The sequence below is a fragment of the Cucurbita maxima genome, unplaced genomic scaffold (genome assembly GCF_002738345.1).
Source record: "Cucurbita maxima cultivar Rimu unplaced genomic scaffold, Cmax_1.0 Cma_Scf00011, whole genome shotgun sequence".
Lineage (NCBI taxonomy): Eukaryota > Viridiplantae > Streptophyta > Magnoliopsida > Cucurbitales > Cucurbitaceae > Cucurbita > Cucurbita maxima.
In genome coordinates, this window is record NW_019272027.1 from 4,874,850 (window position 1) to 4,887,192 (window position 12,343).

The 12,343-nt window shown below is 36.2% G+C and overlaps 2 protein-coding genes across 2 annotated transcripts; one reads left to right on the plus strand and one right to left on the minus strand.

Moving 5' to 3' along the window:
• Positions 1-245: 245 nt before the first annotated feature.
• LOC111486461 (peptide chain release factor PrfB2, chloroplastic) lies at positions 246-7,868 on the minus strand. Its single transcript, XM_023133626.1, has 7 exons — positions 7,398-7,868; positions 6,894-7,106; positions 6,154-6,255; positions 1,373-1,510; positions 870-1,174; positions 636-789; positions 246-533 (listed from the first exon to the last, which is right to left on the minus strand). Exons 1-7 carry the CDS (start codon positions 7,767-7,769, stop codon positions 411-413), a joined length of 1,407 nt encoding a protein of 468 aa, XP_022989394.1. The 5' UTR covers positions 7,770-7,868; the 3' UTR covers positions 246-410.
• A 481-nt stretch (positions 7,869-8,349) lies between these two features.
• On the plus strand, positions 8,350-9,607 carry LOC111486529. Its single transcript, XM_023133717.1, has 4 exons — positions 8,350-8,465; positions 8,549-8,613; positions 8,733-8,958; positions 9,445-9,607. Exons 1-4 carry the CDS (start codon positions 8,399-8,401, stop codon positions 9,558-9,560), a joined length of 474 nt encoding a protein of 157 aa, XP_022989485.1. The 5' UTR covers positions 8,350-8,398; the 3' UTR covers positions 9,561-9,607.
• The last annotated feature ends 2,736 nt before the right edge of the window (positions 9,608-12,343 follow it).

Consider the following 12,343-nt stretch of genomic DNA (forward strand, 5'->3'; position numbering starts at 1 on the left):
GTGGAACACAATTTGTTAAATTAGATGAAAGGAATGTAAGATGAAATGCACATTGAACTGGTGTTAGTGAACAACGACCAACACATAAAAAAAGAAAGATAACAAAAACTGCAAACCCTTATCTTACAAGAACTAGACAACAATTATTACTGTTTAATCTATAAACTTCCCATAAAAACTTATCATTCTTTATTTATCCACTAACGTATATTTTCATTCCTGCAAATGCAAATAGCAATTTCAACTCAGGTTTAATAAGTTCTTAAACTTTAAAAGTTATCAAAATGTCTAATTAGACACTTCAAAAAGGTCAAGAATCTATTATACACATTATCAACGCTCTAAACTATAGTTTTATAAAATTCAGATGCTAGATTACTATCAATTGTAGTTCAACTTTATGGTCCATCTCAATCTTTGTCCAAGGAGGTTGACAAATAGTTTAAAATAAAGCTGTCAAGATCTCCCTCAAGAACCGAGTCAGGATCCGAAACCTCGTAATTGGTACGAAGATCTTTTACCATTTGATAAGGCTGAAAAAATCAAGCAATTGGTATTTAGTAATCACTGAATAATAATTCATAAACAAAACACTAGAGGTAAAATCAAATTGCACCATGCTAAAAATAACTCACATGGAGCACATAACTACGGATTTGGTTTCCCCAAGTGATATCAGATAAACTCTGTGTGTGCTGTGCATTCATCTGAGCTTGTCGTGCCATCTCAAGCTGATTTAATCGAGACTGAAGTACCGCCATAGCTGAGGCCTTGTTTTGATGTTGCGATCTGTGTTATTTCCCATTCCAATAAGCAATTATCCAAGAGTAGTTTTATTCATCATGTGAACCAGTTTTAATCTTTCTTACCTTTCATTTTGACAAGTTGCTGTAATCCCTGTGGGTATATGGACTATCCTCACGGCACTATCAGTGGTGTTAACACTCTGACCACCAGCTCCTCCAGATCGGAAACGCTCAATTCGAAGATCTGCTTCATTGATTTGTACATGAGTCGAAGCATCACCTGAGATTGGAATGACAGCTACAGCAGCAAATGAAGTATGTCGTCGCTTGTTACTGTCAAACGGAGAGATGCGAACCAATCTGTGAACGCCCACTTCCGCTTTAGCATATCCAAAAGCATATTCCCCGTCTAATTTTATCGTCGCTCGCTGGAATAACAGAATAATTTGTCAAAGCTAATGGTTTATAACTCAAGCCAGAGCTTGAATCTGTTCTGGCTAACATGTGATTAATAGACCTAAGATATAAGAATCTTTAACTGTTAAAACATTATATTAGCTACCAGGAACATTTTTGTAAGATGTCACAATGAAGAAATGGACAAATGAAGTTAGCAGAGAGTGAACCTTGATTCCTGCAATCTCACCCGGCATTTCTTCCATAACAGTAACCTTGAAACCGTGCCGTTGAGCCCACATTATGTACATCTGCATGACCATTGCTGCCCAGTCCATGCTCTCAGTACCGCCAGCTCCAGCTTGTACCTGTTCGATCAACAAATATTCAAAAGGTTGCTGCCTGCACCTCTATATTTATGTGAAATAACAAGAGAGAATCTTTTCTGTATATTATTATGAGAAGAACGGTTCCAAAATAGAAGAAACACTCATTTAAAATAAGGAAATAATATTCCAGAAATATAATACTACAAATACTGATTAACTAAAAACGAAAATAACCAGCACTCCCCCTCAAGCTGGTTTGAAGATATCTTCCATTGCCAGCTTGTCGATCATCTTATCAAATTGTAACTTTGGGAGCCCCTTTGTAAGTGCATCACCAATTTGCTCTGTCATAATAAGGTACGGAACGGCATATTACTCATGCATCAATCTTCTCCTCCTTTATAAAAGGTTTATCAACCTCGATATGTTTTGTCCTATCATGAAAGATGGGATTACAGGCAATGTAAATTTCTGCCATGTTGTCAGAATAAATATGCTTTGGTGTCTTTCATGAGAATTTCAATTCTTCCAATAGTCTTTTTATCCATATACCCTCACAAATTCCATGGACTGAGGCCCTAAACTAAAGTTTAATACTACTTTTGGCTACTACATTTTATTTTTTGCTTTGCCAGATAACTAGATTCCCTACAACAAAAGAGCAGCGTAACCTGAATAGATTTTCATGTGTTGTTTGCCGAGTCAGCATCATTGTAAACTTCAATATGCAAATAGTATGCTTCTTAAGCAGTATACATTTTCCTAGAGTACCTTTGAAGTATCTTAGGATTATATCATTGCTTCAAAATGAGTTGGTCTGGGAGCATTCATAAATCGACTTACCATGCTAACTACTAAAGCAATGTAAGTTAGTGTGTGAGACAAGTAAATGATCCTTCTCATAAGTTGTTGATATTTTTCTATCTATGGGAGTTTATGTTGTTTTGCATCCAAGTAACCTTGTTTCTTCAAGTAAATCAATGATATACTTCCCTTGATTGACAAGAATTTCATCTTCGACCTACAAAATACTTCGAGACTCCTAAGTCTTTGATTTGGAGTTCATTAGCCAGTGTTTCCCTCAAGGTTCAATCATGCCTTGTTATTCTCTGTAAGAATAATGTCATCAACATATACTATTAAAATAGAAATCTTGTCATTTTAGTACGTTTATAAAAAATAGTATGATCTGCTTGACTTCGAAGAAATCTATAGCTCGTGACTGCTTTTCCAATATGTTCTAACTACGTGCTATAGGAGACTGTTTAAGGTTGTATAGAGATATATTTAACCTACAGACTTTGTTAATCTTCATTGACAGCAATAGATAACAGAACTCTATTGAAGTTAATTTTGGCAGCAGGAGCAAACGTTTTTTGATAATCAATTCCATAGGTCTGAGTAAGGCCTTTAGCAACAAGTTGGGCCTTAGAGTCATAGGTAGAAGCTCTATATGACTATTGCACAACCTATAGTACGAAAGTTAGTTTGCTATAGAATATTTGGTACAATCTTGGGTACCTTTCCTATGGGCTATTGGAATATCAAGACCAAGTATATTAGATTAAAAAAAATCTAGGGAAAGATGAAGAAATGGGAATCCAGTACATGGGTCCTTAGAGTCATTCATTGGAGTACTTGGCATTAAAGAACTAGAAAGGTTAACCTTGAGGCTGTGATATTAGGAAGAGGAGAAGAATTACTGAACTTATATTCTAAGTTCAGTATCATTTCCCCTCGAAGAGAATTTTTTCCAAAAAATATTGAATTTCCAAAACAGGAGACATCCAAACTTTCAAAGTACGTTTTGGTCAAAGGGTCAAAACATTTATAAGCTTTATTGTGAGAGACATAATCTAAAAAGATGCATTCAACAGTTCGATAATCTAGTTTAGACCGAAAAAAATTAGGAAGGTGAACATCAGCAGTACATCCAAAAACTTTGATCGATAAGTCAGAAAACGAGAAGACAATGGGGGAAAAGGTCTTTAAGTGATCCAGGGGTTTTAAATTTCAAAATTTTTGTAGGCATTCAATTAATAAGGTATACAACCATGAGAATAGTTTCTCACCACAAAAAAAGAGGAACATGCATAGAGAACATAAGAACACAAGCGACTCGAGTAAAAGTCAATTATTTCATTCAGTAATAACCATTTGTTGGGGAATGTCTTGACGCGTAAATGGATGAAAATCCTCAAACTTGCAGAAATCAATCAAGTACGAATTGAAATATGCATCGTCATTATCAGAGTGCAGAATGCTAATTTTAGTTTGAAGCTAAGTTTCAATCATGATGCAAAAATACATAAAAAAAATCAATCACCCTAGACTTTTTTGTTAATAAATAAATCTAAGTTTAATAGGTGTGATCATCACTATGAGTCAAAACTTTAGAGGTCCTCAAATATCACTATGAGTTAAGTAAGAAGGTGAGGAAGCCTTGTAAGGCTTGGCAAAAAAATGTGGATCGGTGATTTATTTGCAGCGATACAACTTCCAAAATGAAAAACTGAACAATCAATTCCTTTAAACTAAATTTGGGAACAAATACTATGTATGAAAAACTGGGATATTTAAGTCTAGGATGCCAAAGCATTATAGTTTCTTTAACAGAAGTAGAACTAATGCTACTCAAGCTCTGAGCTCTTTTATGACTAGATGGAGATTCATCGAAGTAGTAGAGACCACCGAGTCTTCTAGCACACCTAAACATCTCCCACAAGTCCTGATCTTAAAAGATGTAATGGGAAGCAAAAAGGTAACACGACAACTACATCCTTAGAGATTTTACTCACAGATAACAAATTATAGGCTAATTTAGGAACATGAAAAATAGAATGTAAAGTAATGTGTGAGGTAATTTAATGGTTCCTTTTCCCACAATAAAAGTGAAACTACCTTCGACAATTCAAAATTTTCCATTACAATACAAGTTTGGAGGAAATAGTCATATGATCAAAAGTTCCAGAATCTTGAATCCCTCAAGATGAGTTGAGACAAGAGGGAATTTGAGGATAATAGCCTGTTTGTGCCAACGAAACACTAGAATTACCAGACGATAAAGTGGACTTTAACAGTTTCAAGATTTGAACAACTTGGTCTTTGTTGAAAGGGTTCAACAACATCAACACGAGATCGGCGTTCTTCTCACTTTGCTTATTACTCTTCCAATTTGCCGGTTTTCTGTGAAGTTTCCACCACATATTCAAGAGTATGCCAAGGTTTGTTACAGCAGTCACATCGACACGAGGCCTTCATGGGTCTTGTTTGATTGATTAGAAGACTTGTATGTGGTAGCTTTAACCACCAAAGCTGAACTTTCTATTGAATCAATGAGTTTCTTCCTAATCATAACATTCTGACGAAAGTTTCCAATGCACTTTATTGTAATAGTTGGGAGGTGAGTTTTACCAAGTATTCCGCCTCTAACCTCATCAAATTCAACATTGAGGTTGGCCAGAAATTTGTAAATATAACCATCCTCCATTATTTACGTGTGGTGTTTTTTATTCTCCATAAACTTCCATTAATACGTATCAAAGAGATCGAGGTCTTATCAAATCCTCTTTAGGGACTTTAGAGAGTGAAAATACTGTGCAATTGGGTTACCTCCGTCGTATGTCACCCAATTTGAGATTCAACTCAAATACTTGCGACTGATTTTCCAAATCTAAATGCATCTAAGTCACACTATCCCATAATTTGCTTGCAGTATAGTAACAATGGTTACAACTGATAACTTCTACCATGGAATTACCAAGCCAGGTCATAAACATGGAGTTTTAAGCATCCCACACAACAAATGAATGACCATCTTTGGCAGGCACTATTTTATCTCCAATAAGGTAGTCAATCTTCCCTTGTCTACAAATATACATTCGAACATTTGGGACCAATGAATAAAGTTATCTACATTAAGTGGAATGGATATAATTTGGATGGTAGGACTGTTGGAACGGATGCGATTTATTTGAGACTTGCAACTGAAAACTTATTTCCCAACATTATTGCTAAAATCAATAGGCTTCAAGGCTGGCCAAAAAATAGAAGCCAAGTCCACAGAAGAAAATAGGAAGAAAAAAATGAATGAGAGCCAAAAACTGAGACAAGTCAGCACGATACATAGGCTGAGAAATGGCAGTGGTGCAGATTACCAACAATGCAGACAGCAACGGTTGATGGTCACAGATTACGGCGGTCAGCATCAAACACAGCAGCGGCGGTCAGAGACCGCGAACTCGAGGTCTTGTGTGTGATGTGTAATGTGAGGTCGAGATGCCAAGGGTAGACAACTTTGTCAGTGGGCAGCACTAGGTAAACACAGACAATTGGCGGCACCGACAAAGATGTCAGCAGGGCAGCTTGGGTTAGGGTTTCTAAAAATTAGAATTTTCTGCTTTGATACCATATATGAAATATCAAGAGAGATGACATTTTCTGTACATTATTATGAGAAGAAAGGGGTTCTTAAATCAAAGAAATCCTCGTTTACAAATAAGGAAATAATGTTCCAGCAATATAATAAAATAAATATAGATAACCTAGAAAAAGAAACAGCCAACAATATTATTCACTGTTAACATTTTTCAAAACTTTAATCCGGCAATGAACAAAGTAATGCTACATATGAGAAAAATTCACACAAGAATCAAATATTAGCAGCACAAAGTTAAGCTAACCTCAATATAACAAGAGCAAGAATCGTTCTCCCCAGCTAACAAAGCTTCAAGCTCTTTCTCTTTTGAATTTCTTCTCATACTCAGTAGAGCATTTAGCGACTCCTGTAAAAGGCCGTGCATATTACAGGATTAAAAGAAAAGAAAAATCTGTCTACTCTCTAAAAAATTTGGTCTAAATTCAAATGAAGATATTTATCTCACCGAGAACAGATGACAGCTTCAGACATGCACGAAGTGTTTGGTAAAGGGAAAGGAATAATACGAAGCAATAATAACAGCAATCTCTGTCGAACCTAGAACTCTCAATAAATATAAACCAAAATGGAAAACTCTATATTTCCTACCAGTTTCTAGTAATCAGAGCAATGGTGTTTGCATTATTCTCATTATTCTCATGACGCACCCACTAATTCTCAAGGAGACTCAATCACTCCAATGTCAGCTCCAGGAGGCAACAAGATTTTAGGTTAATAAGTTTGAACCCAGAACTCTGATCACCAAACATCTCTGGTTCTTAAGGGCATATAAGATAAATCTTTCTCTCACTATAAAAGTATCAAGTTCAGGACATTTTTATTTACTCTGTTCTTGATTATGAAAAGACATTAACTACATAATTACATAAAATACTGAGAAGAATGGATGCACAAAACTCAAACACCTTCAAAAGAGGAAAAAAAAAAAAAAACAAACAAACAAAAAGAAAGAATTCATGCCTAGAAGACGAATTTAGAGCCCACCGATTCCAACTCTGCATCATTCTCTTCTCTGGCAAGCTTTATCATGTCGATGTGCTCAAGCAATTCTCTCTCAAATGCCTTCATCTCTTTAATCTTACCCATAATAGAACCATGCTCCCGACTTATCTTCCCTGCATGTGCAGGATCATCCCATAGATCAGCCTTATTCAACTCCACAGATAACAATTCCAATCTCATCATCAGCTTCTTCCACTGCCATCGCCAAAGATTCACAGCCATTACAAAATGATAATCAAAACTTTGAGGCCCGTTTCATAACCAACTTTCATTTTATGTTTTTGAAAATATAAATTATAAGCACTACTTCCCGCATTTTATTCCAACCCAAGTTCTGAAAGCTAAAAAAGTCATTTTATAACCATTCCAACTTCTTATAAACTAGAAGGTAAATGTTATGAAATGCAGTAAGCATTTAAAAAAAACATCAACCGACTGAAAAGCAGAAATAGTTGATAAATCCTGATTAGTAGATCAAGCAAAAACCTGTAAACGCTTCTTGATTAGATGAATGGATTGGGCAATTGCAGCAGCATGGCTCCTCCAATCGCTCTCGCTCTCCTCAAGAATCGTCCATCGATTTCCAATAATTCCTTCGACTGTAAGCCCATCGGCTGTTGAGGGCTCAATCGCAACCTGCGTTGAAAACAAGCGCAACGTGCTGAAGGGGAACCCAGAAATGTTCTTAAAATCAGAAACCCCACAATTGAAAAGGACATAATTTTGAGGCGTAGCTGATGAACATTGGAGCTCAGTGAATAACCGGCGCCTGGAGATTAATACCCCTCTGTGATTGGAATTGCGGAAGAGGGCATAGACTCGATTGCACAATCGTTTTCCGAGAGCAAAACTGGACATATTTCGATTTCAATTGAATTAAGAATCACAGATTTTCATAACGAACCGCCATGCCCCTCCCTCTTACTCTCCTGGGTTTAGGGTTTTGGCGCTCCAGATTCATTTTACTTTTTCATTAATTTTAAATTTAATGGTATTCATTCTCTTATTTAAGTTTTAATTTTTTTAAATAGTAAATTTTAATTTTCTCCTCAATATTTCCATACACATCTTTGAGTATATAGTCTGAGTTGAGTTGGGTCAGAGAGATTTTTTTGGTCCAACCCGAGATATCCAATCTAACAATTTTTACAATCCAACCCAACTCAACCCTCTATTTTTTTTTTTTTGGATGATTGAGTTATTAAAAAGAATTATTTATCCACCGTTTATAATTATTCGAATAATGTTTATTCAAAGTAAAAAAATATAAATAATGGGATTAGAAGTTAGATAATGTGGTTATTTGGTGTATCCATAGCTTATTTATTGGACCTAACTTTATTTTAATACGAAGTTGTTGGCCTAAACTCAAAATGTGTGTACGATTTTATCCACATCTTGCGTTGGCCTAATTCCCAACTCCCATCTCCCATCCCCCATTCACTTAACTACATATTCTCACAATTCTTAGTTTTCTCACAACTCCAATGGCTTCCCCACTTCCCGTCCTTCTCCTTCTCCCTCTCGCTGCCCTCGCCCTCTACTGCTCCTCAGGTCTTCCTCTCGTGCCGATTCGATTCGAATATGGTTAGTTCTCGCCCATATAATGATCCATTTGGTTGTTGTTGTTGTGACAGTTTGTGGTGAGGAGTTTGAAGGACAAGGGGTGACCCAGGGCTTCCAATGCTTTGACAACAACCTTGTGTGTTCTTATCTCTCTCTCTCTCTCTCTCTCTCTCTCCCCTTTGGTTTTGTTTTGTTTGATGCGTTTCACTTATGCACATTCCTTCACTCATTTGTATGCCATAATTTGTTATATAGATATACAATGGGTGTGAAAGTGCATATAGGTTGAACCCAAGTGGGAATTTGAATGTCCCTCTCCAGGCTACTAATTTGTTTTGCAATGGACCATGCCTCATTGAAACACAACTTCTACTTAACTGTCTCGATCATGCGTTCGATAACTTCTTGTTCTACAACAAAGCCACCGTGCTTGCCGTTCAAAACGCCCTTCGTGCTGGATGCAGCTACTCAACCCAAAGAGGTATATACGTGTACTCATATTTAGGAGTCCAACATTGACTAATTAAGTGGATGCTCATGAGTTTATAGGTAAGGAATATGTCTTTATTGGTATGAGGCCTTTTGGGGAACCCAAAGTATAGTCATGAGAGTTTATTCTCAAAGTAAACAATATCATATTATTGTGGAGAGTCGTAATTACTAACATAGAAGAGAGAAGACAACCTCTTCACTCAAACTAAATCTTTGAATTGAACTCAATAGTCAATTGGTTCAATTTTTAGTTCTTTAGAGCAATTGAGGATTGTGGGGGAGGAGTCCCACGTTTGCTAATTAAGGGAATGATCATGAATTTATAAGTAAGAAATACTTTTCATTGGTACGAGACATTTTGGGTCAACTAAAAATAAAGTCATGAGAGTTTATGTTCAAAGTGAACAATATCATACCATTGTGGAGACATATAGTTTCTAACATGTTGTATAACGTAAGTTGTTCATTGATGCAGGGAACTTCAATCCAGGATATTTCATGCAAGGCGAAATCAGCAAAGGCCACACCTTACAAAAATGGGTCACATTATATTATGTTCTTTTTCTTATTGGGTGTTGTTTCATATTATAAGCTATCACACTACCCTTCAACTTCGTTCAATTTCAATATTCGTTCATCAATCCTATGGTCAGATTTCATCTTCAAAACGTCATTATGATCTCAAATAATCAACATTATTTTATTTCAATTCAAAAGAATTTTTTGGCCTTATGTAAAAAACCCGTCGAGAAAAGCGACCAACAATATTGAATGAGTCAAAAATCCTGGTGAAATTTCTGAAAAATGCTCGTTTAGGTCTCGATCACGTAGTTGGAATATCGAGCCATAAGGAGAAAGAAAAGAACAAAACAAACTTAAATATATAGTAAAATCAAGTTTAGTGGCTACATTTGTGTGTTTGGAGGCTTCACCATCACAAATGGGTCACATGAAGAAACATAAAGTTTCAAGTTATGATCTTTCAACTTCTCTATGTACTCTTCTCTCTTCGCAAATTTAGACTTCACTTTGTCTTCTTTCTTCGCCGGCAAATCCATCTTTCGTTCCATTTTCTTGTTTCTAATGAGATTTCCTTCATTTTCTTTTTCTTTTTTATAGAGAGAGGTAAGAGATGGCTGTTCCTATTCTTTCATTTATGGTTTGCGTGAAGTTATAATTATTGGGGGATGGTTTCTATGCAAAAATAAATTGTATAAAATTTTGTATTAAATGAGCCTTAGATGTGGGTAATGATGTATAATCTTGTTTAATTTGATTAGGTCACCCTAGATTTCTACTTATCTAGATCGTTATTGAAATCTAGGGTCGTTATCGTCATCCTAATGTAATCATTTTGTGCGAAAGTAAGCGTTTGAACTTTATTAAAAAAAAAAAAAATCATAAACTTCATCTTAAAACAATGTCATAGACTTGCGTGCTCAAAAACATCTTTAAAACGACACAACCAAAAACTAAATAAAATAAATAACGTTAAAATTAAAAACACCTTATTCTAACCTAGGGTTAAGAAAATAAGTATAACTAGTCTATGCATGTGTCATTGTATCAGTCTATATTCCTTAGGCGACTATCCTAAACAGGCTAATTGGATGTGTATTTCCTGTTCTAGACAGTCCACACATGCGAGTATGGACCCACCAGTCGTTTCGCACACCTCTTGGACCCTGTCTTGTGAGGCGAGCCTTCTCTGATAATTGTTAATGTCGGACACCCGTTTAGGAATAGAGACCGTTGCAACATTAGGATAAACATAATGATCGTTTTTCTGCCTGGCTGTCGCAGAATTGTGATAACCATAATGATCATTTTTTCTACTTAGTAACGTACACGTCCATACCATCGTAGAAAAGGTATCCCCGATGCATGAACACACAATGATGCATGAAAAGATATGATATGATATCATTATCACAACTTTTCATGTAATTTTGAGGTTGTGTATCATGTTGAAACATCTTATTGCATGTTCATTCATATCATACATCTTATCATGTCATATTGATCATATCATAAGTATATTGTGTCTCCCAACATATCATGTCATATCATAAATGTATCATATCATAAAGCATATCACAATATGTGTCGTATTGTACCATAACATATCATAGTCATATTATTTTGTCAAATGCATCGTATCATAACATATATCATATCATATCATTCACATATCATATCTCAAACATATTGTCAAATTCATCACATCAAAACATATATTATATTATTCACATATCATATCATAACATATATTATATCATTCACACATCATATCTCAAAAATATAGTCAAACACATCACATAATAACATATATCATAAACATTTCACACATATCAAGCATATGGCATGTGTAGAACCACAGGGCACGATCTATCTTACAAAACAACTTTTAACCATGCCAATAGTAAGGTCAGTTACATGGTTTGTAACGGATCAAATAATAAAAATAAAAATAAAAATAAAAAATCATGCGGTTGTGGGCTAGACCCGAAAACTCCGTTCGCACATGACCCACGATCTCCACCCAGTGCCTGGATCACCACGAAACCAAACCCCCAGCCTTCAGCCATCATAGAGCACCTGCAAGAAAGAAAAATAGTGAGAAACGTGAAAGACCGAGAGAAACCGATGATGCTCCGATGAACGAAACCTAACAAAAAATCGACGTCGAAACCATCAAACTATGCCACGAAAACGTTTTCATAGACCTTTACAGACACCAGGGACAAATTTCGATGTTTCTTACACATCGTACATCGTCGGGGAAGGAAGACAGAACATCAGATTTTCGAGCCCTCTCATATCCGAGAGTTTTAGGACCTTACGAGCCAAACAAACACCATAAACGGGATTAGGGGAAAGAGGAGATTCGAAAATGGAAGAAAAAGGAGGGAAAAGGACGTCCAAATGACATTACTGAGGAGAGAGAGAGATCACCGGAAAATTTTGGATAATTGGGCAAAGAAGACGAAGTTTGACCTAGGTCCGAACCCGCAACCCAAAACGAGTCCAACTCGCTCCATTCCAAACCTTCGGCCGACGAAACCACCGTGGCCCAAATCAGAGAGCCCAATCTCGGCCTAAATCGTCATCCGTGACCCAAAACCGCAACCAAGAACTGATCCGAGAACCTATGACCGACCCACGAATCGAAGCTGAGGACCCAATCCACCCCGTTAGGATTATGTATGATATGTAGACTAAAAAATGAGAAACAATATATTATGCACGAAAAATGATAGCGAGGTTATATTTAATAATGTTGAAAACTGAAAAATGTTGGGAACTCATACATTATGTGTGCTCATGCATTGGGGGGATACCCCTATTCCATCACGAGGGTACGGACGCGTACA